The sequence below is a fragment of the Leptosomus discolor genome, chromosome 2 (assembly GCF_034619465.1).
Source record: "Leptosomus discolor isolate bLepDis1 chromosome 2, bLepDis1.hap2, whole genome shotgun sequence".
Taxonomy (NCBI): domain Eukaryota; kingdom Metazoa; phylum Chordata; class Aves; order Leptosomiformes; family Leptosomidae; genus Leptosomus; species Leptosomus discolor.
In genome coordinates, this window is record NC_141392.1 from 63,568,825 (window position 1) to 63,595,308 (window position 26,484).

The following is a 26,484-nucleotide window of genomic DNA, read 5'->3' on the forward strand; positions in this document are numbered from 1 at the left end:
GCAGGTAACGAGGCAGCGGCCGGGGCGCGGGGGGGACCCAACCCCTCGGATCACCCTTCGGGGAAGGAGAGAGTAAAAGGCGACAGGTTTTAGTCGCGGCGGTGCGGGAGGAGACAAGAGCTGCTAGCCGGCGGGGCGCGGAGGACCCCGCCGCGGCAGAGGGTGGGGGGCCGTAGGGCAGGGCCATGCCGCTCCCCCGGGACACCACAGGCACGGGGCTGGCCATCACAGCCGTGGGCCGCCATCTTCCTTGCGGACGGCTACCCAAAACCAAGATGGCGCTGGGGCGGTGAGCGGTGCTTGGGGGAGGGGGGGGGGGTGTGTGTGTGTGTGTGTGTGTGTGTGTGTGTTCTCCCCCCCGCCAGGACGGAAGTGACGCACCCGCGGCGGCGGCCGCCCCCCGCGCTTTATGGTGGTTTTTTTCTTTTTCCCTCTGGGCCCCGCGTCTCTTCCTCCGGCGAGACGGGAAATGGCGGCCGAGCTGCCATAAGGGAGCGGGGCCGCCGGGAGTTCCGCCCGCCAGGTGAGGAGGGGGCGGAGGTGAAGGGGCCGGGGGCAGGTTTGGCGGGACCGTGGCGCGCGTAGCCGCCGCCGGGCCGGCCCCGAGGCGGCGGGGGGAGGCTGAGGGGGAGCGGCTCTCCCTCCCGCGCACGGCAGCACTCCCGCCTCCCCGCCCCGCCCCCCCCTCCCCCCCCGCCGCGCCGCGGCCGCGCGGTGCCCGCGCGCCGCGCCGTCCCGCCCTTCCCCGCCGCGTGACCTCGGCGCTCCGCAGCCATTATCCTCCGCGCTTCACTCCTCCATCGCCGCGCCAGGCCCCGGGGCGGCGGGCCCAGCGGGCCCAACCGCTCCCCCGGGGAGGGGCTGGGCGGCCGCCGTCGTCACCACCCTGACGGGGGCCGCCGCCGCCGCTTGCTGCGGGAGTCGGGCCGAGCCGGCGTCGCTCTTCCTTGAGCCTGGACGGCGCCCCGGGGAGCGAAGGTAGAGGGGGGGAAGGGGCGGCGGGAGGCGGCCGCGGAGGAGCTGCCTTGAGCTGGTTCGCGGCTTCTGGAAGCCCCGCCGGGTCGTGGGGGGGGGGCGGGACGCGGAGAGGGCGGCCTGCCCAGTTGGGCCTCCACCCCGGCCCACCTGGGTCAGCAGCCTTTCCGCCCTCCCTGTGGGAGGTAGGCCCGAGGGAGTCGCCGTGCAGCGCTGGTTAAAGGCATATAAAATCTCCCCGTTATCCTCGCGGGTGTGACTCGTAAAGAGGAAAACGATGCTGCGTTGAAAGGATGCTTCCTGGTATTGGCTCGGCCTTTACGCTCGTTGGAGGAACTTCCCTTCGGGCATGACTGCGGTTCAAGTGCTTGTGCCTTAAATAACGTGCTCCTGTTTGCCTCCCTGCACGTTAACTGCCCTGTTTAGAAACGCCCGCAAAAGCCGGTGAGGGGCTGGGGTGGGTTTTATGTGCCTTGCTGAAAGGGACTATTATATTCCCGGTATTGATTGTACTGTAGTATACAACCTTTGCAGGATCTCGTCCTTTATTTTTTGTTTGCATTGTAAACCGCCTACTTTTCGCCTTTAATTTTCTTATGAAAATCAGATTCTTGTTTTGTGTGTCGTGGTGATCCTTTACCAAGTCACTACAACTTGTCACTTATTTATCTCCGAGATCAAAGTTTTACCTTAATGGTAGCAGTTAAATTTTACTACAGAAAGACCCGGGGGCATGCGAAACAAAGGGTTCCTTGACACTGCAAGTAGTCACTACTTGAGTAATGGTTGGTTTATTATAAATGTATAAAAACATCCCTTAGAATAGTTCTTAGTGTGGGAAGAATTGATTAAAGAGCGTGGGGTTCCAGGAAAATGCTGTCTAGCTGTTGTCTTTCTCCTCCTTCCTCCTCTTTCTCCTCTGCGATAATCTCACTGCTTTAGGCAGCAGTGGGGAAAATAAGAAGGGGTAAAGGCTCTGGCTCCCAGGCTCACGTCAAGCATGCAGCTTCTTGTGGCAGGGAGGGTAAGAATTGCTTCCTCCCACTCGTCCCTTGTGATGTTGAGTGACAGGCTGTGCTGAATGGCAGGAAGAGGTTTAGTGTGTTACCTATATCCGTACTTGGGGCGTGACTGCCTCTCTCCTGAGCACTGACTCCATGGCTTGAGCAGGGCTTTAGTGGGCCTGGCTGTGTGGAGCAATTCGTCAGGTGAAGGCTGTAGCGGAGGGAATCTTTCTTGTGGGGACAAGGAAATGAGGGGGAGCGTGTGCTGTGGGGAAGGGCCTGTTGCCATTGGGGATGCAGAAAGCTTGGAGTGGTTGTAGGAATTTAGAAAGGGTCAGCAGGGAGATGTCGTTTGGAGCTAGGTTGCAGGTGGTATTTGGATGGATTAAATTCAGGCTGGTTGTCAAGGAGAGGTGGTGGTGTAGGGGTTCGAGGAATGCCAGAGAACATATGAGGTTTGTTTACAAGTACTGGAGATGGGTGAAGGAGATGGTTGAATAAAGTACGCCTTTGGGTTACAACTGTATTTAGTGTAACTGTGTGAGAGTTTCTCCCGAAGGTATTCTGAAAAGGTGCAGTGCTGTCTTGTTCGTTGTGCTGGCACTGTCCTCCGTGCAGCGCTGTGGTAAATGGGACCTGGGAGGTGATGTGGCTGAAAAGTCCGTCCTTCTGTCCAGAGTAGTTTTCTGCTGGATCAGTTCGCTGCTCCAGCTCGCCAAGCAGTTATATGAATATCAATCTTGGGAAAAATGAGGGAGGGAAGATAGGCTTTTCTGCAGCAGTGTGCTCATGTCGTATTGCAAAGAGGTTGTGGAAACCACTGTGTAAGGACGTATGAAAATATGGTGTTTAAAACACTCATGAAAAAGTAACATTCTTGTTGCTTTGCTATCCAAAACAGTGTGTATCCAAAAGCGTGCTAGTTCCTTTTTGTGTATTGACACAGTTCTTAGAAATAGTCACTTTGATTCCCTTGGTTTTAGTTAGAGGAGAATCATGCTTTTGTTTGCCGATGGTATTACATAAAAGAACAGCGACCAATCATGATGGTTTTGCAGAGCTGATTTCACTGTTACTAGGATGGTGTTTGTTGACTTAATTTGCATATATTTTATATTGTTTTCTATAAATAAATGAATGAATTGGGGGAAAAAAAGACCTTTGTGTGTTTTACTGTTTCAGTTGACTTTTCATGCTGTAATTCTTACATGGGTCTCTTTTGTCTTTGTAACTGTGTGGTTATTATGAAGATAATATTATATAGCAAGAATATAAAATAAGGGGAAAATGCACTTCCCAGCTTTTATTTATACATTCCAAGACAGGTTAGGCAAATTTGCTATAGTATTTTAGTATTTGTAAGATTCTAGTCATTGATGATTGGAGTGCTATGGGTTTACAGTCACTAATGAAATGCATTCTATTCCTATTTGTCATGTGCCGCTGTTAAGTTTGTGGGCATTTAAAAAAAAAAAAAAAGGGTGAGGGGGGAGGTAAGGCACGGATAAGAAAGCATGGCAGATGTACAAGCAGTGAATAGATGCCTTACACTACTGTCTCACTAAGACTGACTGTCTTTAATTCAGCGTATGTACTGTGAGAGAATTTTACAAATTCTGTGGGATTTCTTGCAAGACTGTCCAATCCCATTTTGTTTTGTCCTGGTTGTATAATCCTCATTTCTTTGAAGCCTGAATCTCTGAATGAAAATACATTTTGGCAACAGCTTGTGAATTACTTTAACAAGATTTTGACTTAAATCTTCCTGACAGCTTTCAAGTAATGCTTAAGCAGGAGAAATGTAGACTACTTAAATAACTGTAGCTGAAGGATAGCTAAAATAATGAAGCGAAGAGGAAGCAGTGTTTTCCTAGTGTAAGTGGGGATAACTGTCCTAACACGTCTTCAAAAACTTCCATATGGTGTAGAACTTTTAAAATGGCTTAACACCTATGTTACGTCTGAATTCTGTGTACTCTGAGAAAACTTTAACATCAGCAGTGTAGTAAAGACTCTTAAAAATAATGTTTAAAAGGAATTCGAAAGTGTTCTTTGAACTTAATTTTTCTTTTAAATGTAGCAGGTGCTAACAGTGACATTTACTTCCTCATTCTTGTGTTGCTTGTGGTGGGGTAAGCCTGGTTCTGTTGTGAATCTTGTTTTTGCTTGACGATCACACTCTCTGGCTGAGGCTGATTTAAGACACCCAAAGATGCTGCTGTTACATCGTTAAGAATCTTTTCTTCACTCCCTCTTTGGTCATGATTGTGTCTCAGTATCTGACAGGTAGTGGACTATACTGTTAAAAAATGTCTAGGTTTCTGTCTTAAGGTTTGGTTGCTTGGGAATGGGGTTTTTTGTTCTTGGCTTTTTTGTGTTTTGTAATGAATTTTTTTTTTTTAAGCTGCTTGCAAGCAGTGTTCAAAAGCTTGACTTCGAAGTTTGTTGCTGCTGATGTCTTTGCCAAGTGAGTTTCAGGGAAACTTCAAGATTGCAGTGCTGCCAAAAGGAGCAGTCCTGCGTGGCCGCTATTACAACTTCCCTGTGTTGGCCCAAATATTTGTGGGGCTGTGTCATGAACCATATCAGAAAAATCGTTTGTATTGAAACTAACCCAGGTGGTCCATACATTTTCTGATCTAAATCACAACATGGCTGCGGAAATACTTGCACTGGCATAAGGGAGATCATCAGGAATGTGAGGAGACAAAGGATAGGACAGATGGGACTTCCTTTGAACTGGTAGTGCCAGCTTATTCTGGTTTAGAGTACTGTGGAGCTACAGCAGCTTCCTTTGTAATATCCATATTTTCTAACACATGAGTGAAATGGTGGAAAGCCAAGCCTCTCCTTTCACATATTTAGTGGAGAAAGCAAGGTAAAAAGAAACTTGAGTCGTGAACAGCGTGTGGATTACAGCCCTGGTGTTTCAGGCTTGGAAACCATGATTCTAGCAGTCGTGGTCCTCTCTTAAAAATGTTCGGTGTTAGTGATGACACTTTGTGTCACATTCTCAATGCGCACCTTTGGCAGACTCTGGGTCCCTTCTGAGGCTAGTCCGGAGGTAAGCTTCATGCACTGAAGTGAGGGGGGCAACTGGTCTTTCGATTTCATTATTGATGATGCTGTGTAGCAACATATGATGCTCAGCACTTCTTTTTCATTGCCTTTTACCCCTCATGCCCTTACTTGACGTGGTGTAGCTACCACAGACTGACAGCGAACATGAGTCTAAAGAGGCCGTGAGTGATTTTTATTTGCTACTATCAAACAATATTTTGTAGCTGTCATGCTTTCAGAAGAGTGTGCTTTATCTGCAAAAATGTGAAGCATGTAGAAGCTTACTGTTATAAAGGAACTGTTTTACTAGGTATTTCTGTATCTACCACTATTATTCTTTAAATTAGCTTTAATGGAGGTTAATGTAATTTTAGATGCTTGCATATTGTGAGAATATTTACACAGACGAACCTTTATTCAGAAAATAGCTATGTAGTCTTTTCTGTTCCTGAGTTTGGGAGTTGTTTGGAAAGGGGGGGTTTGTCTGTCAACCTTATATCTATTATAGCAAAGTGGAAACAAAAGCTGCAAATAGTTGAAGGATTTTTTTATTCCATGTTTTAAGTTTTTCTATTCAAATCACTTTTAAAATGTTATATCTGTACTCTTCTTAAACAAACAAACAAAAAAACCCCAAAAAACCCCCAAACAAACAAAAAACCCAAACAAAACCAACCAACCAAAAAAAACCCTAGGGAGAAGGGTAGTAAATGTATTTTAGCTGCTAGGGTTGCTCGTGATGTATCCAGTGACTGCTTAAAAAGAAAAGAAAACCAAACAAACCCAAAAATGTGGCTAATTCTCACCTTCGCCAGTTGCTGAAAAAGATTCCTAAAACTGTGCAGAAGTGACTGCCAGAGTTGGAGCTATAGCAATTTAAGATCCTGTCTTCTACCTAGAGGTTTTAAAGGTGAAGTAACTGGTTCTATATCCCCAGGATCTAAAGACTTGCCTAAATTAGGATTTTGGATTTCAGCTAACACCAACGAGTTGTTTTTAAAAGTCAGAAGTAGAGATGATTTAAATACTGATTTAAAATCTCAGACTGAACTTCAACTGTTTAGCTGAAGTTTGTGTTACTTTTTCTGTACTAGACTTCTGAATGCCTTAACCTTAACCTTTGTTAGCTAATACCATCTCGCCTTTTGTCTAGACAAGATCTGAAATGGTCCGATACACTACTGTGCTCCTTCAAAGACACATGCTTGCTGCTGCTGAGAAGTTAAAAACTTAATCTTATTAAAGCATATATTTTGTAGAAATTGGAAATATCTTGGTCACTGCTAGTGAATGGTAAGTGGACTTTTGAAAGCGGTGTTTATGAACACAAATGCTACATTTCTTCTTTTAGATGAAGAAAACATTGAAAACATCTGTGAACAAGTGTGAAAGTGTCATTTAAGAGCAGTGGATTTCTTACGGCTTTGGCTTTAATGAATAAATTGTCGAGATGCAGAATTTCTGGGAGATCTATCCCGTCTGTATTGAATTAGGACAAAATTCCGAGTTGCTTGAGTGGAATTGGAAAGTTTGTTTAATGTTCAGTCAGGCTGCAAATGTATATGTAGTCTTAAGGCTTTGAGGTAATTTAAAAGCTGAGGCCAGTGAAAAGTTTGTACTTTTGAGACTGGTTTCATGATAACAATTATGCTTTTTTTCTGTATACACGTAAAAGCTTATTTTTGGAGAAGATGTTGGCTATTTAGGTGAACTCATATGTATTCATTTTAAACAAGAAGGTATAATGGAGTAATGTGTGTTTATATGCTGCAGAAGAAACGTAAAGATAAAGCTTTCACTGTCCTAAGTCCTTATCCCTTTTTTTTCCCCCCCAAAAAAGATAGCTCCAGTTAAATGCAAAGCTGTATGTTAGAGTTCAGACTGGTCTAACAGTTTGCCACTATCCTTTTTGCCCCCTCCTGGCTGCATCCTGTTCTTTCCCCTATAATCCAGCTCTGGCATTTGTTTGGCCCTTCATCAAGCCAGTTCGATAACCTACCCATATGAAAGTGATTTCTGGGTATCAAGAGCCTTCTCACTGAAGGACCTGAAGGGTGTCAGGGCTGTTGTGAAGGTGAGGATAGTGTATTATACAGCCCTGAAAGCAAGGCTGAAGGAGGAGTGATCATGTATGGAAGGGGAGTAGGATTTGCCCTTTGGCAGTGGCTGGCTCTTGAGCTGCTCCAGTCTTAACATGCAGCTTTGCTGAGTCTGAGAGTAAATTTGCCATTTCTTACGTTCTGTATTGGCTTTTCATGATAAACAGATTGTTTGAGCCTGTTTAAGCAAACGGTATTACCTGCCCTTTATTGAAAGTCCATGTCTGACAGTCTCTTTTTCTGTTCTATAGGGATCAGTATTGCTGAAAGCACAAATAGAGAGTTTTGAAATAATTGCTTCATTGGCACCAACTAAGGGTTTGAGGTAAGATTAACTTAATTCTATTTTTAAATGTTCTGATTGAACCCAGTAATTTAAAATGGCAATTGAATTTGTTTTCCTAAAATGTGTGCTTGCAATGAGAAACTACAGTATGTGAAACTTCCTGAAATTAGCGCTATCTCTTGTAAAGGTCAACTGTTGTGCAGTATATACGTACTTGTACATAGAATGCAAATGTATAAATGTTGTTGTCGAATACAGGGAGAATCAGACAAATTTCCTTTAAAGCTGAGAATGGGTTATGTTGTAAACTTACTGTGCAACTGAAGTTTGGTCTGAAAATTACTTGTAATAGCAAAAAAAGAGTTGTTTTTTCTGACACTCTTGGAAAATTGGTGTGTTTCATGTCTTGCAACAGTTTAAAAGCTCTAAATTTATGTTGCCAGTGAGTAGGTGAGCATAAGAGATTATAAACCATTTTGTGTGAGTTTAATTGAACACAATGAATTAGAAACCATCTTCTGAGTATAGGTTATGTAAATTTGCTTTTTAATGGAAGGAGGCAATTAAAGACAACATTCAACATATTATTCCTCTCCAAGGTAAATAATTTTTTCTTAGTTAAATGGAAAGCTAGTTTAGGTTAAAATTAATTTTTTGCTGGGTTAGTTTCAGATGAGGTTACATCTCTTTGGGGCCATGCGAACTCTTGAGCTACTGTGGTGGGGGAAAGTCATATGGGGCAGGAGGGGCCAGTTCGTAGGGGAAAGGTCGGTCTGCATTTTTCTTTTGGCTTCTCTTATGTGTGTCTAAAATCCCTGAAATTTTGTTAACTTTAAGTTAAGCTGTAGTGCTGTTTATTTGTCTTTACGTAATTGAAATATCACCCAGGTAACAAGGAAGATTATATAAAATACCTTGTGACAGAAAGTGCTGCTTGTGTTGAGCTTGTATTTTCAATGCAGTAATTTTAGACTTTCATCCTTGTTTGCAATACAAAAGTTTAATGTTTGTGTTTTCTATTTTTGTTTTAATTATTAAACGATGATGATTACAGGTACTGAGCATACAGAGACCTGCAAATGTGTAGTTACTTGTTCGCAGTTTATATTCCAATTGTCTAATGTGGCTTTTTTTAAATATGCGTAATTTAAAAAGAAAATGGTAATGAGTCAGTTTTTATTAATTGGGGATTTTTAGCCACTCATCTGAAAACAAAAGGAAAAAGTGTGTATTTTTTTATGGTTAGCACTAATTAATTCTAAGTATTTATTATTACTTTGCATAGAAAGAAAAGGTTTATGGGTTTATTTTTAGGACTCGATACTTTATAATAAATTGTTGGATTTGTAGCTTAATTTGAGCTGAAAAATGTTGAATTCTGTTGCAAGCGATATTATTTAACTAGTTGTTAAAATCTTTAAGTTGGCCATGTGTTTTACATGGAGTTTAAAAAGCAAAGTTATCTTAAAAAGATGCAGGGTGGGCATATTGACCATCGGAAAATCGGATCAGAGTGATTAGCTTTAGTACATGTGGTTAAGAGAAATAATACCCCTGGCTCAAACCAACAACTGCTGGACAGAATAAGAATCCTCCAGGGCCTTTGCTTATGTAAAAGGTATATTGTAGGGGACTGTGAAGTCCCCTTCCAGAGAAGGATCAGTGCATTGGAGATGCAAGGAAACTATAAACCATGCAGATAGCAAGAATTTTGTTTAAAGTACATTAAAATGTGTAATTGTCCAGACTTAACATTATTTCTTGCTTTAATTTGCAGATTTCTTTTCTGTTGCTTTGTCTCTCCTTCTACAGGATTAGTTTGCAATTAAATATGGAAAATATTTACTATTACAGTTTATCTTTTCAGACAAACTGCTTGTACTGCAGCTATGTTAAATTCTTTAAAATGTGGTTGAGCTTTTAATTTACTGATAAATGTCTCTTTATTGTCTTCAGAGTTCTTTTGTTGCAGAAATGCTATACCTCTTTCTAATTCTCATTTTAGCATGTAAAATTTTTGTTCGTTTGTGTGATTTACATGAACTCTAAATAGTCACTTCTCTTTTTTTTTTTTTTTTTTTTTTTTTCTCGTCACTGCTTTTCCTTTTGGGAAGGAGTATATCTACTGGGAAAAATGGGTCGATCTAACTCTAGATCACACTCTTCAAGATCAAAGTCCAGGTCTCAGTCCAGCTCTAGGTCAAGATCCAGGTCACATTCTAGAAAAAAGAGATACAGGTAAATTGATGTCTTATACTACACCAACTTTTCATTCAGTATTAGTTCTTGTCTGGAAGTTATTTTTCACTTGCATGATGCTGTTGCAAAAAGCGAATCTGGAATCTTACTTCGTTTTAGGCAGTAGGTAAATTCCGCTTTGAATGTGATTTCTGTTACTTCAGTTGTTTAACACTTGGCTGTTTTTTTTCCTCTTCCTCTATGTCAAGATAATTTCAGAATGCTAAGGGTTCTTGTGATTTGTGGCTTGAGTCTCCTCTCCCCCTTCACCTGATGTTTTCTTTGTCCACTCTTTTTCCCTGTGATTTCTTCTGTATTTCTCATGCAGCTTTTCAGATCTGGAATAACTTAAGGCTTCAGCAGATAAGCTTTGCTGTATCTTGTCTTCTCAGCTGCCTCCAGCCTTTTCCTCATCTTTCTTATTAGTGGACATTACCGTCTCCCATAAAAGAAGTGGCTGAATTGAATGTTTACTGCTGCCTCATCAGCTGCTGTCCACAGGCTGGCATATTAAACTAGGGGTCACGTAACTTCATGTTCCAGGCTGTGAAACGTGGTGGTTAAGGAACTGAATGCCGTGCTCCAGAGTGTTGATAATCTCTGATAAAATGGCAGGGCAGGCCACTGAGGCTGGTGATGTCTTAATCATGTAATGCTGAAGACTTAAGTTTCACAGTCCTTAGAAGTATAGGCATGTTTATTATAATTCTTTGAGACAGAAATAATAAAGATAGATTGTAGAAATTACTTTAAGACTGTTAGTCTGCTTCCTTTACCACTGTGACTGCATTTGAGAAATCTAGCGTTTAGTATCAAGGCACTATTTTTTTTTTCTAATTCTCTAGTTGTCAGATGTTAACGTTTGCTTTTTAATTTTAGTTCTAGGTCTCGGTCGAGGACATACTCACGATCTCGCAGCAGGGATCGTGTTTATTCTAGAGATTATCGCAGAGATTACAGAAATAATAGAGGAATGAGACGTCCCTATGGTTACAGAGGAAGAGGTAGAGGGTATTATCAAGGAGGAGGTGGTAGATACCATCGTGGAGGTTATAGGCCTGTCTGGAACCGAAGACACTCCCGAAGCCCTAGGCGTGGCCGTTCACGTTCCAGAAGTCCAAAACGAAGGTCTGTGTCTTCCCAGAGGTCCCGGAGCCGATCTCGCCGATCTTACAGATCTTCCAGGTCCCCGAGGTCCTCTTCATCTCGTTCTTCATCCCCATACAGCAAATCACCTGTCTCTTCCAAAAGACGTGCGTCTCTGGAAAAGCAGGCAAAGAAAACTGAGGGGGCTCCTTTGCAAGATAGCCCCTTGAAAAATAAATCACAAGATGAACAGAAAGATACATTTGAACATGACCCATCAGAATCTCTTGACGATTTTAACAAATCATCAGCAGCTTCTGGCGACATTTGGCCCGGCCTTTCAGCGTATGATAACAGTCCAAGGTCACCCCATAGTCCTTCTATTGCCACCCCACCTAGTCAGAGTTCATCTTGCTCTGATGCCCCTTTGCTTAGCACAGCCCACTCAGCAAAGGACACACCTCAACATTCCCATTCCATTCAGCATAGTCCCGAAAGGTCTGGCTCTGGTTCTCTTGGAAATGGTTCTAGCCGTTATAGTCCTTCTCAGAATAGCCCATTGCATCATATCCCTTCGAGGAGAAGCCCTGCAAAGACAATCCCATCACAGAGCGCTCCCCGTGAGGAGGCTCGAGTGCGGTCATTTTATCCTGAGGGCGGCGAACAGGAAACTGCAAAAGGTGGAAAGTTTATGAAAAGGTAAGAGTTAAATTACAAGCCTAACGTTGCCTTTTGAAATGCTGTCTGTTACAGCGTTTTGGCAAGATCGTCACTGTGCCTTGGAAAACTCAATATGAAATACTGTGGAATAAATATTACTAATTTTAGTCTGATTGGAATTGAGCTTGAAACATACGCCTTTTCCTCCTAAGATGTCTCAGGTTCTTGGCTGTTGGGTAGTGGAGATAGGGACGTGTATTCTTGAGGAAAAATTGGTTTGTGCTTTACGGTCTGTTTTCTTATACTCCATTTACTGTTAAGAGAAATCTTAATTGTAATAGTGCATCAGACTTGCTCATTTGATAGTGAATTCTGTTCAAGTGTTTTGAAATTTTAATGCTTCATATAGTTTGAAATGCAAATCTCTGGAAGTCTAAAAATGCAGATGTTGTGCAATGATTTCTTTGTTAGCATAAACAGCACCAGTTGTTAGTTATATGGTGCAATATGACAACTTTGATGCCTTGACTTGCATTACTTGTGAAAGAGGGTAGGTCTTGGTATTATTGGAACGTAATTCTATTGACATGAAGAACAAAGTATTTAAACTTCGATGTATGTTTTCCAATTAATGTAATATTCTTAAATTTGCTCTTTAAAATATTTAATATAGTAGTCATTTTTAAAACTTGTAAAAATCTTACTGATATTGGACCGTTCCTTTGTGATGACTTGTACTTCAGTGGATGTCTTATAAAATGAATTACAGAGCAAAGCTATGGCTATGCTATATAGGCTTGATTGTAGGCTTTTAAATTAATTTGTCCAGTCAGTGATTTGTTATGTAAAAATACACTGCTTAGAAGGTGAAAACTACGAGCTTCCCCTGGGATAGACGTATGGGAGATGGCGAACGTATTAGGACCTATGTGAAAATAGCGTATAGATAAGGCAGTGGCTGAGGTAATTGGCAAGCACGTTTCTGTTTAGGAGACCTGCCTTCTGAAGGTTCCTACTTGCATACAATGTAGTGAATGCATTAAGCCTGTGTCAGATTTTGGAATTCTCTTAGAAATATGCAGGGTCTTGAAAATAATCCTCTTTTTTTTTTTTTTGTGGTACTGCTTTAACTTTTTCACTAAAAGAAGTATGAAAATGAATTGCAGCCTGAATTACTACACTTCATGTGAATTTAGCGGAAAAAATGACCAGTGTAAGAGAATGTGAAACTGAGTAATGATTAAGAAAGTACAACCAACCACCCACTAGCTTTTTTAATAAACTCAAGCAGAGAATTTCTAGGTGTTCTACAGAAAGGCATTATATTCTTCAGATGCCTCCAGTAGTACATAAATGACAGTGGGTACAGTGTTAAGGGTGTGCGAAGTGTTGCATGCTGAAGTTGAATTGCTCACAGGAATGTATTTTATTCTTCTTGGTGTGGGATTGACACAAAAGAGGAATGCAAGTGAACTGGAATGAATGCAATCCAGAGTTACCAGTCTCTTCTTTGCTATCCACAGGTACACAGATGAAGAGTCTAGAGTATACCTGCTTGATAGGGGTAATACCAGGGAGAAGGAGGCCCAGAAGGAGAGAGGATCAGAAAAAGGGAGGACAGAGGGAGAAAGGGAATGGGAGGAACAGGAAACTTTAGATTTTTTCGTTGATAAAGAGACTGGGAAAGAAAAGTTTAATGACTCTGAAGGGGAGGACACAGAGGAGACAGAGGATTACAGACAGTTCAGAAAATCTGTCCTGGCAGATCAGGGTAAAAATTTTCCTACTGCATCTCACCGGAATGCTGAGGAGGAAGGAACCAAATACAAATCTAAAATATCAATCAAGGGCAATAGAGAGAGCGATGGATTTAGAGATGAGAAAAGTTTTAAGCTTAAAGAGACTGGCTATGTAGTGGAAAGGCCTAGTGCAACAAAAGATAAGCACAAGGAAGAAGACAAGAGTTCTGAGAGACTAATGATGAAGAAAGAAACTCAGTCACCTGAGCAGGTAAAGTCTGAAAAGCTCAAAGAACTCTTTGATTACAGTCCCCCTCTACACAAGAATCTGGATGCGAGAGAAAAATCCACCTTCAGAGAGGAGAGCCCACTTAGGATCAAAATGATAGCCAGTGACTCCCATCGTCCTGAAGTTAAACTCAAAATGGCACCGGTACCTCTTGATGATTCCAATAGGTAAATTATTCCACTTTACTGTGTGGTTCTCCGCCTGCCTGCAGTGTCATTAATCTTTATTTAAACTAGTGGTTTCTTTTTGTGTGTCTCTCTTTGTTGTTGATGTGTTTTAGACCTGCTTCCTTGACTAAAGACAGGCTGCTTGCTAGCACACTTGTCCATTCCGTCAAGAAGGAGCAAGAGTTCCGATCCATCTTTGACCACATTAAGTTGCCACAGGCCAGCAAAAGCACCTCAGAGTCATTTATTCAGCACATTGTGTCGTTGGTTCATCATGTCAAAGGTATGTATTGAGTTTACCGTATCAAATACGTCTGACAACTTCATTTAAGCCTGTTTGCTGTCTCTAGTACAGGAAGAGTTCAGCCCTCTTTTAATGTTTAGTCAGGCTTTCTTCCTTTTGAGGTACACATAACAATAATTAGAAAAAATAATAGCCACAGAAGTTGGTCCAAAAAAACCCCCAAGCAGTGTAGAGCATAATAGCAGTTATACTCTGTTTCTGGATAAATTTTTGAGCCTAGATAGTGTACAAAGTTTGAATTTTTGCAGTATAGTTTAAATATGCTACATTGGTGAGGCTTTTCTTACCTATTTTAATGGTTCTAATGTACAGTCTTATTTACACTGTAAATACAATACATTAATTTTGGAGCACCCTAGAGCTTATTTCCAGGTTCTTATTGGAAGGTTTATTTTTTGTCTCAAAATAATAAGATTTAAGAAAAATTGTGCTCTAAATGATAGTAATATGCTGTGAAATTTCATTTTATTCCTGTTTGACAGTATTATAGTGCTGGAGCCAGGAATTTCACTTAACAGGAACTTGTCAGGGGCTACATAAACTTCCATTAAATGAGTTATACCCTAGTTATTTTCCAATTTAACTGTAGTGTCTGTTGCTTCCTTTAAACACCCAAAAAGACTCCAACCAACCAACAACAGTGTCAAAAAAACCCCCAAAACCCAAACCCAGGCCATCAAAGTAGATGTATTTCATTTAGGTCATGTATCCTGTCCAGGTTTTCTGATGGAAAAATGAATTAATTCCTTAAAATCCAGTGAGGATATCTGGAGACTTCTTTAATTTTTTTTTTCTCCCCCGTAGCATTAACTTTATTTCATTGGGCTGTTGGCTTGTTCTTGTGTTTAATGTACTGAGATAATGTGGAAGGATTTGCTGGTGAAAATAATTTTGCCGTGTCATCATACAAAGGGGAAATGTGGAAATGCTTATTAATTAGGTGACCAGTTTCAGCATATCTTCCTGTAATCATTGTTTTTTAAGATGCTATAGCTTCTAAAATTGCAAAGATTTGTGTGCTAAAGTATGTGCTAAGGTTCTGTTAGAAGTCTCATTTTGTTGGCAAAATTCAGATTACTAAGGCCAAACGATTTCCTGCATTTTTAATTGCTTATGAAGAGGAAAGTAATAGTCCACAATAAAAGGTTATGATAGATTTAAAAAAATGTTTATTGGAATGCCTGTTTAGAATATAAAGATTTGTTGTGAAAGTATCTATTTATTGATATGTAAAAAGATTTAAGGCTCAATTCAATGAGAGCTTCTGTGAGTTTTTGCTTATATGGTACATATGCAGGCTGTAGGTGGAATAATATTCTGAAACTTTCAGATGTTGATCACAGAATACTGTGGGGTTTTTTTTTTGTAAACTTCTGTATGTTAAACAAATACTTGGTAAATGTAACAGCTTAACAGCCTATCTGGTCAAGTTATTAGAATATGTACAGTTATGGTTGTTTTTGAAAGCAGAACCTCTCTGTAAGTTTCAAATTTACTGTGGTCTGTGATCAGATTTTAGTAACTCTTTTGACAAATTGAAGTTATGTTCATTATTGGTGTGATGCGACCAGTCTGAACAGCTCTGTATTAATGTAGAGCTGAAAATGCCCAGTGATGTTTTCTTTTTCATTGTAACTAGGTCCTGGAATGTGTTTTGAAATGGCAAAATCCATGTTACAAAAGTAAAATAGCTGTTGAAAGATACAGATGCCAAACAGGCAAAGTTGAACCTTCTGTCTTCCTGGCAAAAATGGCATAAAAACAGAGTTGCTAGCTCAAATTCCTGTGTTTGATGGAATTATGATTGAGGCACTACCCTTGTAGTGGCCGTTTCAAGTTTTAATGGTTGGTTATGAGAAAATACTGGATGCCGGGCGGTAAGTTGATACAGATGTATGTTGACCTGTTAAGCAGATAGCTTGCTTCATATGTAACATTTCATAGCTCATGACTTTATGTATTTCTATATTACATTTAAACATATTTGTTGAGCTGGTTTAAAAACTGAGTTTTGCTGTTGCTAATTTAACTGTCTCTGAAGGAAAGAGAAAATTTGTCAGAGAAGTTGTCAAGTTTGCCAAGATGCCAGATGCTTAAATGAATTTATTTACGTATAGGTGTGTTAATTGTCTTGGATTGTTTATCATCACAGCTTCAAATCAAGAAATCTTATTCCTTTAAGAAATGACTCTTTAGGTCATTCATGTAGTTATTGAAGCATACATTACTTAAGTGTTTTCACTGAATTAACTCTTAAAGATGAGGTGAACAGTAAAATGTATTTATTGCAAGTATTCATGACTCAAAGTAACTTCCATTTTCTCTTATAAGCAAAGTATAAAAGAACTGTTAAGAAATGGCTCTTTTCTCTTTCATTAGAGGAAAATGTCATTGAAAATGAGCAAGTCCAATCAGTAAATGATGCTTGAAGTAGATGTGACACAGTCATGGCATAGTTACAAGTAGACTTACAGTGATGCTGTGCACTGTTATTTTGTTTGGGTTACAGAATGTGTAAAAGTAGGGAAAACACCACATTTGCTTGTCCTGATAGATTTATTGAAAATACTATGTTTTTTGCCTGCTACTTGCCTTTCTGTCAGGAGTAAAATACCGGTCAGTTGAATTAAACTAATGAAACAGTGTTTTTCTATTGTAACCAACAGAGCAATACTTCAAGTCAGCTGGAATGACCCTAAATGAGAGGTTCACTGCATATCAAAAAGCTACTGAAGAACACTGCACCCGGCAAAAGAGCCCAGAAATACATAGGTATATGTTAACTGCATGTGTAGATGCTTTGTGTTTCAGATAGTGGCTGCTAATATTTCTTTGGAGAACCCAAAATATTTTTTCTGATCTGTATGGGGTAATTTGTCAATTTGTGTGTAAATACAAAATACCAGAAATCCCCACCCCACCAGAACCCCCTTCTGCAAAAGAGAGCTCATCTGAGCCAAATCTGGCTTCGTTTGTGGTTTTGTAGCGGATATCTTCTCTACCTCAGTATGTCATTTGGGATATATTTACTTTTCTCACATGCAGTGCTCAAATATTGAGGGGCATATGTCTTGAAGATGAAAAGAAGCCCTGTATGTGCATCTTTATTCTTCAGTGTGAAATGTTCCATCTTGTACTACTTGAGGTTTTGTGTGTGTTAATTTACAGCAGTTTTTTTGAAAATTCTGAGCCTGAAAGGTAAGAAGGTAGGCATGCAGAGGTAGCTTCTGATCATGTGCTATAGTTTTATGATGCAGTGTACTCTGTTTGTGTTGCATGTGAGGATATATTATCTCCATATTCAGAGTCCAACTTTACAAGTTTTTCTTAACCGTTAAGTATTTTTGACTTTACAGGAAACTATCGTTGATTTTTGGGGGTGGTGGTGTGGATTTTTGGCTGGCTACTTGTACTGATCTGTTGAAATAACTCATTAAACATTTTTTTGTATCTTACAAGCTGAACTTAAGATGTGGAAAGTCAAACTATTTTCTGGATTTGTGTTTTTAGCGTACTTGACAGAGAACAGAACCAAGGTTTTTAATTTTTGGTCTGCTTCTGTATTCTGATGGTGGGGCTTTGTATGCAAAAAGTTTGTTCTATGGCAAAAATGCCTTGTTTCTCAGTTTCCCGTTTAAAAGAAATGTCTGAGGCCATTAAGTCACATACACATATGGCAAGATGCTGCTTTTATCTTATATTTAGGAGGATTGACATCTCTCCAAGTACCCTGAGGAAGCACACCCGGTTAGCAGGTGAAGAGAGAGTCTTTAAGGAAGAAAGTCAAAAAGTAGGTTCTAAGTAAATCCTATCTGAATTTCTAAACTTAATTTATTGTGTTTCCCTTTAAGTCTCAACTTCAATTTTGTGTTTGTGTATAAAAATACAAAAATAGCTAACTTGTGTTTATCATGTCTGGAGTACTTGGATTTGGAACAATTTTTTTTTTTCCTTTGAGTAAAACATGTTGCCAAAAAGCCAGTTTATGTAGCATGACTTTGCCGTACTGATCACGTGGCATATAAGGTCAAGTCTTCTCCCACCCTGCTGGTCTTGGACATTTCTTGACCACCTTTGTGGCACAAAGCTGCCCAAGGACAAAGACTAGAAGGAGGAAGGAAAAAAAAAAATACTATGGTGGTCACTGAGTAGTATGGTTGAATTGCAAAGGTGCTTGTGTTCTGATAAAAACAATTCACCAGAAGAAATGAATGCTTAGACATTCTCCCAAACCACGTGTTAAGGTCTGTCTGCATCAAAAAATAGCTGTCCCATTGGCTTGATGGTAATGCTTGTTCGAAACTGAAAACCTTAGCTGTTCTTTTTTTAGCTCCAGCCATTGCCTGTAAAGGGCGTTCACTTAATTAAATTGTGTGCTGAAGAGGTAAATTCTATGTTGCTTTTTTGAAAATAGATGCACAGCTTGCCTTTTCATTCGGATTCTCTTCTAGATGTTTTGTTTCAAAATTTTTGTGCCACAATGTATGTTTGTTTACAGGGAGATAAAAAATTAAGGTGTGATTCTGCTGATCTTCGGCATGACATTGACCGACGTAGAAAAGAGCGAAGTAAAGAGCGAGGAGACTCAAAGGGTTCCAGAGAATCCAGTGGGTCAAGAAAGCAGGAGAAAACTCCAAAAGATTACAAGGATTACAAATCTTACAAAGATGACAGGTAAATATTTGAAGTCCCTATATAGGTGTTTAGCTTCTAATTAACCTTTTGTAATTGTAAGCTTAATTGCTTTCAATTTTCAATGTATAATGGAACATTTAAATTTAAACAATTAAAATTATTTGTTTTACAGCAAATATGTATTATCTGTCTTTTACACGGCTTATGGTGGATGAGGACAAAAACTTTGGAATAGCAAGCTAACACTGAAAAAAAAAATGACAAATTAATCTGTCCTATTATCCAGGCTACATCAGGAGGTTGGACTTCAATGCAGTACATTTCTATAAACAGTTTGTGTAAGAACTTTGGCTCGTTATGCTTGATTCCGCACTTTTTCAACTCATAACACCCAGAGTATGAGAATCTTACTGATACTTAGGTTTTAACATGGGTGAGAAGGGGAATTTTTGTTTTTGTCTAAAGCCAGTGGGCTGTTTTTAAGAAAAATTGTTAGCATATCTCAGTGGATACTGTGTAGCAGTGGTAAGAGTTACTTCAGGTATGACCTTCCTTTGAATAGAATATTAAAATCTTGTAAATTGGGTCAGATTAGTACTACCATGGGGTTACTAAAAGTCTTGCTGTAGGAATTGTTTTCCCTGCTTTGTACTGGATATACAATGAATTTTTACTTATGCCTCCTGTTTCCCATTTACTTTCTGATTCTGGTATCCACATTATCTTCCACTGGCTAATTCCATACAGCCATCTCTGTAGGGAAGCTTGCACTGTGTCTTCTCAACAGTGTGCAAACTGAACCATGTAAGGTTACTGTAAGCCTTTGCCTTGAGGGTTTTCTTCCCTTCAATTTCCGTTTTTCTGCCTCGGAAGAAAGGCGGATCTTAAAAGTAACAGAATCTCTTGATGGCATCAAAACCTAGAAAAACTGTATTTGCAGTTTGCAGACTGCTGCTTTCCAAGTCATTAACAATAATATACGTTTAGTGCCTTTAAATGTTTAAGAGGAGGCTGGAAAGTGGAACTATACTTCACCTTAATGTGAAATGCATAACATATATGTGACTTTATAACCAGAAGGGGGATAGTTTTTCATAAAATATAGAGAGACCCCTTTTAGTATAGCATGTTACAGACTTTCTAGTTCTTTTAAAACAGCACACAGTGTATCTTTTTATTTTTCAGTAAACAAAAAAGAGATCAAGACCGTGCTCGGTCCTCCCCATCTTCCTCCCCATCTTCTTCCTCATCCAGTTCTCGAGAAGAAAAAGATTGCAAGAAAGAAAGAGACGAAGAGTTCAAAACCCACCATGAACAGAAAGAATACTCTGGTTTTGCAGGAGTCAACAGGCCAAGAGGCACCTTTGTAAGTTGCTTTCGTATTCTGCCCCAAAATTATGAGCACTTCACCAATAGTGGTAGTATAACAGATAAAATGAGGAAGTGTTGCAGTGATTAATGTTAGGCTAGACTTCTTTTGTAGCAGTGTTTCTTGAATTCTTTTGTGATGTACCAAACTTGAAAAGCGTTGGTTTTTTTTCCCAGCACTGCTCAATAGCTGTTAATTGGTGTGTAGATATGCATTAGCATGCCATTAGAGACCCTAGCGTAAGGGTGGGAAAAATGGTTCCTTGCTTATTCCTTGCTCTTTTGCAATTATGTTATTTCCTAACAGGATCTGAAAACTTACCTTTCTGTAAAGATTAAATCCTGTGATCTCTTAGCTCTTAACTGCCTGCAGCTTCTGTTTTTCCCTGTCATCTTCAGTTTGGTTTTGCGCTCCTTCGCATGTGATGCCTGCAACTTGTTAAATAGAGAATGGCACATAATTAAAAATATACATCAACCTTGAAACAGCTGTATTGAGGAGAGGAGATGGTATACTTGTTATTTTTCAGTGTTTCTTTGGCCTGGACTAGCCAAAGTGAGCATGAAAGCTCATTAATTTAGCTCTGGAATGTGTTTTAGCATTGTGATTTGGAAAGTGACACATTGACCACTATAGTCTTTAGGAAAGTCTTAAACTGAATTCCATGCTAATGTAATTACTGGTATTTAACTGGGAAATGTAGAAGCATTAGGAAAGACTAGGAATCGGCAAAGGAGGCCTTGAAAAAGATAAGGAACGCTTTAAAACAAACAACACAACAAAAAACCCCCAAACCAAAACAAAACACAGAAAAAGTCATGTTTGGGTGGGGAAAAACTGTCCAATAGATTCAGCTAATAGGTAGGATTAATGTCATAGTTTTACAATAATTCCTTCATGTAGCCTGTAAATAAGACTAAATAATTCTGAAAGGCGTTAGTTGGTGTAAATGTACATTGACTTGTTTGTTGTAGTGTAAAAGCAGTTTTGAACAACACACAAGGGTGTCTGGAATGCATGTGGGGTGTGCAGCACTTGAGTTAAGGTTTGAATCTTCCACCTAAAAAACTGTAGCTATTTAGAAGAAAATTCAAAGTTCAAAATGTCTTAACACTAAAAATGCATCACTTCCTCCTTTCTTGATGTGTGGGTTTTTTTTTTTTTCCCCCCCCAAATATAATTATATTAAGGAATCATCTAATGTATAAATCCTTGAATGGTGTAGGCATCAGGTAAGATAATATCAGGACAATATCTAGCTGTATGAGCTAGTGGCAATGAGTTAAACAAAAGTGGAGATTAACCCCCCCCCCCTCTACTCAAAGAGAATCAGTTGAAGACGGCTCATAGTCGGTGGAAGCCTTACTGCTTTATAAAACCAGCTTACACATGTCATGAAAGAGATGCTACTTTACATGAACCTTAAGCAGATGTGAATGGGAAATTTCATGGATTTCTACAAGTTTAACTACTAGTGGCTGCCAGTTCTGACTCTGCAGCAATAACTGGCTCATTTTCACTAACGACATACATAGTTGCACACAGGCTACTTGAACACACTGTGTCTGAACAGGAGACTGTAAGTAGGCCAGCCTCTTGACTCGCATCATCTCTGTAGGGATACAGCTTGGGTAGTGTTGGAACATACAGATGGGCTAGTGTAGAAATGTTTTTGTAATTCAGGTTAATAGTTCCTGTATTCTTTGCTTTTGGAGTAAATGGTTTGGTTGTGAATCTTCCCCAAAGCAGGAAGCCTTGATACACTGGGAAAGTGTAACTTGCTGGGTAGGGGAGTGTTTAATGTAAACTAAGCTGTCACTTTCATGTTAAATCAGCAATGATTTTTCAGTAACATTTGCTGATAGACTGTAATTTTTAATTCTAGGCTTCTTGTACATAAACATGAGCAGTTTTGAAGTAGGAACACAGAACTAAGGTCAAGTAGAATCTATTAATGATGCTGTCATTAGTATCCAGCTCCTAAAGAATTCTGTTGAAAAGGAGTTTCATCTTTCTGTAGAAAACGTGCTCTGTCCTTTTTGTGATGGTCTTTGCAGTAAGGAAGCCCATAAAGAGAACATGAGAGTGGATTTCACCTCCTGTATTTCTTTGCCTGAAAGATGACCTGATGGTGGGGGAGTGTTAATACAGTGTTGAGGAAAGCTCTAGGTATTTTTCTTAAAGGGAGTGTGATCATAGGACCTAATACCAAGAAATGTTGATTTGTTTGTTTGTTTGTTTGTTTTTAATACTGTCATAATTTTGTCTCTACATCTCCCTCCACCCCCTGTGATACTGCTTGTTGTGCCCTAATTTTGTAAAGGTTTCAAAGCTATTGGGATTAAAGCATGTAGTGTTCTCTCTCTCTGGTACAGTTTTTTTCAGGTGATAGTTTGTCACTTTCCAAGTGAATCTCCAAGCTATGCTTTTTCTTTTGTTTTTATTTGCCTGCAGTGTATTGGATAGGTTTTTTGAGCTGTTTATGGATTGTTTTTCAGTCTGTTTGATGTCAGAGTAGTTCTAAAACTGTCCAGCATAAATTCTGCATTAGAAGTGTTGGAGCTTTGCAGAACTAAGTGTGCATAATACTCCTCTTTCAAGTTAGTTAATTATATCCTTTTTTGGCCTGTGTTCATGGAACATGCTTACTTTTAACAAATGAAATCAGTTTCCAATCATGTTTTTGTTCAGTTACTCTGAAGACCCGATTCTGTGCTTTTTAACTAGGCTGTTTATGGAAATTGTGTTCTCCAGGTTTTAGCAGTCTACCTTCCCAACCTAACTTTTCTTCTCCCCTTGAACGGAGGATGTAAACTCCTGTTTAATGTTTTCTGCAAGCTAAAAGTTTACATGCTGAGGGAAGTGTATGTATTACTACTTAGTATATTCTGAGTTCAGTATTTTCTTTAGTGCTGTGAGACTTTTTAGCCTAACACTTTAAAATCCTGTTAATTCATTATGAGCAATATTTAAGACACTATTTTTCCCCCTCAAGCATTGCTACTCTGTACAGTACATATTGTTGATTTTTCTGAGTAAAGAATTTACTCATTTGAAATTTAATGTGGCCTAAAGTACGTTTCTGAATATCAAGTTAAAAATGTTTGAGTAACACGAAGTGGATATATTAATTGAAAACTGCATTGCTTGTATGTATTCTAGAATAGCTTTCTCATAACCAATATGACTGATTCCATAAATGTCCTTTCTTTTCCCCCTGACAGTTTTTCTCCCTCTTTCAGTCTAGTTTTTCTGTTTTGTTTTTTGTCTGTGAACAGCTTCAGAAGCTTCTCCTGACCTTTTGTTGCAACACACTGGTTTACCAGCAGTTAAAGGAAATTTCTTTTTGGTGGTTGTGGGTGAATTTATGCCAAGAACTCAAATGTGTTTCAATTAAGTTTACTAGAACCATTATTTTAAAGTGAATGCTTGAATGTATTACTTAAGGTAATATGTGAATTTAGAAATGGTTTTACACTTGCAGATAACTGTAATTAAGCACAGAAAGAGCATTTTCAGTAATAGAGAACTTGAACTCTTCATTGTGGTTTTATGTAAATGGATTAAATGACATCTTGGTTAATCAGTTTCGAATTAGGGGCAGAGGAAGAGCCAGAGGAGTCTTTGCTGGAACAAATACTGGTCCCAGCAACTCAAATACTACTTTTCAGAAGAGACCGAAGGAAGAGGAATGGGATCCTGAATATACCCCAAAAAGCAAGAAATACTTCTTGGTGGGTGTGGAGAACTCGATATCTTATGCATGCTTTTGTTTTTTCAAACTTTCTACAAGCGTAGAAGTAGCATGCATGTACGGACAGGGGCGTCAGTTCTGTAACCGTGAGAGTGCCGGGGGGGTTAGCGCCTGGTTCCGCTTCCCTTGCGTCTTGCCGCAGCAGCCAGGCAGTAACTGAGGCCTGTCATGGGAATACATCAGTGAGTGGGGAAGAAGGCAGACTCAGACTAAAATTATTAAAACCAAATTTTAAACCAAAAAGACCTTGCTGTGTTTTCCTGGATTTATGTCTGTATGGCATTTGAGCTTTGTCTTAGATTTGTCTGGAAGTCTGCAAAAGTGGAAGACCAGGAAAAGCTGACAGTATTTGTGGATGTATGTAGGCTGACTGTTATTAGCAGTCTCTCTGTTCTTAGTTGAGCAGTGTGGTAGTCCTAAGAAAATCACCTTAGTTCTGATGCCTTTTTCCCATCTGGATTATGAAAGGAGGACACTTGGTGTAACCACCCAGTAAGTAGTGTAGTGTGCTGAATACGTAGCCTCTGTTCCAGTTGATTTCCTTAACAATGAAAACTTCTAAGGATATTATTTCACCACTGAAAAATGTTAAGTAGTGAAGATTAGACCTTCTTCTGTAGCATTATAGCTTGTCACAAATAGGTTAACAGGTAATCCAAGGAATAATGCAATCACAATTTGGAAGTTTGTACAAGGAGTTCTCCTCAGTCTTCCCACACGTACATAAACTTTTCAATTCTATAAAGATAGAAAGAGATGTAATAATCTATTCCTTATTTCCTCATCTCTAAAAAGTTTTAATTTAAAAAACCAAGCCACCCTTTTAACAGTTCTTATGTATTTGTTAATAAATGCTTTATATAGGTGTGGTATGTGTTTAATAGTTCAGATTTCTTTCCAAATCACAAGTAAAAGAGCAGATATTGAAGCAAGTGTACCTCTCTTCTAAATATAAACCTTTTTTATATTAAATAATTGTCTGTAGTATTCATGCGGTGCATGGAATGATTGTCAGAAGACTTGCCAAACTATGTAAGGCTATATTTGCTAGCAGGATAGCAAACTGAGACACTCGGTGGTTGTTTGCTATTGTCAGATTTAAATAGTTCGAACTTCATTTGCCTTACATTGTGCAGGTAAAGCAAGGTTTCTGAAAACTGCATTCAATTACCTTTCCTTAATAAGTATAAAGAACTCTTATCTCTGCATTACAGTAAAAGCTAAAAACTAAAAATCCTAGCACGTTTTAGAGCTTCTTTCTTTAAAATCACACATTTTTTTTTTCCTCATAACTAGTAGTTCTTTCTTCTGACTGAAGTGACAGATCACTGATCTGTTTTTTTCACAAACATTTGAGTAGACCCACAGTTAATAAGGGCTCTTAAAACAGTTTTATTGTTGTGGTTTTAGTTGTAGTATCATGAATTGTAAGGATGTACTTCATAATGTATCCTGTAAATTATGATCTGAACTGTTAAAACTTTTCCTAATTGTTTTTTTCTATGTATAGTAAAAATTTGATATAGAGTACTAACATTTGTGGGGTACGTTTAACAGGTGTTCTAACCTTATTCTTTGTCTGGTGTTATTGTAGCATGATGACAGAGATGATGGTGTGGATTATTGGGCCAAAAGAGGAAGAGGCCGTGGTACTTTCCAGCGTGGCAGAGGGCGTTTTAACTTCAAAAAGTCAGGTAGCAGTCCGAAGTGGACACATGACAAATACCAAGGGGATGGGATAGTGGAAGATGAAGAAGAAACAATTGAGAATAATGAAGAAAAGGACAGACGCAAAGAGGAGAAGGTAAACAGTTCAGTGAATTGCAAATCAGAGGGTTTATCTTGCAGTATCTCTAGTAATTGTGCGGGTGGAGGACAGGGGATCATTTTAAAAGGTTTAGCAGTTTGGTCATTAGCAGTTTACAACAAGACTGTTTTCTTTCTTTCCACAGGAGTAACCCTGGAAGAAAGTTGTAGCTGAAAGAGCAGCTCTTGCACCATCCACACAACATTTTTAATATGTTTTTTTGTTGTCAAATGAATGTAAGCATTTTACTTAAATTTTACTGTTGGAAAGTAGTTTAGAGGGATTGTTTTTGTTTTAAGCCTTTAGAAAAAAATCTTGGTATAGTAAACTATGTTAATGATCGTACAGGTAGAAAGTAAAATATTTGTAACAACTTTTAAGAAATTTTACTGTTTGTTATATGCAGCGTAATTCTGCTTTGTCCAAATATATGGTCAAGTACAACTCTAAAAGTTTTGATTCTCCCCTATGTCTGTGTTTTATTCTGAAGTAAACTTACAGCTCTGCACACTTGATATCTTGGAGCAGCATTTTTTATAAACTGATAACTACTTCTGTGTTGCCTTGTTATAAGAAGTGTATTTAAGGGTAGTCATAGTGTAAGTACGAAGAGTTGTGCAAAACCCTGATGATACGTTAGTTCACAAGAATCACATTTACATAGTGTGTTGGTGATAAACCTGGATTCTCATTCCGCCCTGCTAGAGAGTGCAGCAAGCATTTTATCTTAGAGTGAAATTGTCACTCTTCTTTAGTAGCCTGACAAATACATGTGTATATAAATCCTAAAGTGAGTTTCAAGCGTATTATTTCCCTTCTGGGATGCGAGTTTTAGAAACCGATTTCCAAGTCACTCCTGCTAGAAACTTTGAAACAGATCTGAAAACTGGAGTTCCTTCCCAATCTCTGTAGTTGGTGCAGAGCTACCTACAGCTAGCTCATTCCTGTAGCTTGTGTCTAGAACAGATCAGTCAGTACCTTTCTTTACTGTTCCACTTTATGGCGTGTGTAA

The 26,484-nt window shown here is 39.4% G+C and overlaps 1 protein-coding gene across 6 annotated transcripts; it reads left to right on the forward strand.

Moving 5' to 3' along the window:
* The first annotated feature begins 945 nt into the window (after positions 1-945).
* Positions 946-26,262, forward strand: BCLAF1 (BCL2 associated transcription factor 1). 6 transcript variants are annotated; one of them, XM_086482407.1, is made up of 13 exons: positions 946-978; positions 7,390-7,463; positions 9,539-9,662; positions 10,542-11,447; positions 12,932-13,603; positions 13,717-13,886; positions 16,574-16,679; positions 17,613-17,697; positions 18,406-18,581; positions 19,728-19,908; positions 23,499-23,645; positions 25,260-25,469; positions 25,618-26,262. In XM_086482407.1, the coding sequence occupies exons 3-13, from the start codon at positions 9,559-9,561 to the stop codon at positions 25,621-25,623; spliced, it is 2,763 nt and encodes a 920-aa protein (XP_086338533.1). In that variant the 5' UTR covers positions 946-978; positions 7,390-7,463; positions 9,539-9,558; the 3' UTR covers positions 25,624-26,262. The 6 variants fall into 6 exon arrangements, 5 of the variants coding, with proteins under 5 accessions (XP_086338533.1, XP_009950878.1, XP_009951098.1 ...); XM_009952576.2 differs by lacking the exon at positions 946-978 and adding an exon at positions 6,235-6,332; XM_009952796.2 differs by lacking the exon at positions 946-978 and adding an exon at positions 6,235-6,332 and having other exon boundaries at positions 13,457-13,603.
* Positions 26,263-26,484: the final 222 nt, after the last annotated feature.

Excerpts from the sequence above, each read along its gene's own strand:
- BCLAF1 (XM_086482407.1), top strand. The coding sequence starts at position 9,559 with ATGGGTCGATCTAACTCTAGATCACACTCTTCAAGATCAAAGTCCAGG. Across the intron at positions 9,663-10,541 it reads TCTAGAAAAAAGAGATACAG|TTCTAGGTCTCGGTCGAGGA; the intron begins GTAAATTGATGT and ends TTTTAATTTTAG. Across the intron at positions 16,680-17,612 it reads AAGAGCCCAGAAATACATAG|GAGGATTGACATCTCTCCAA; the intron begins GTATATGTTAAC and ends TCTTATATTTAG.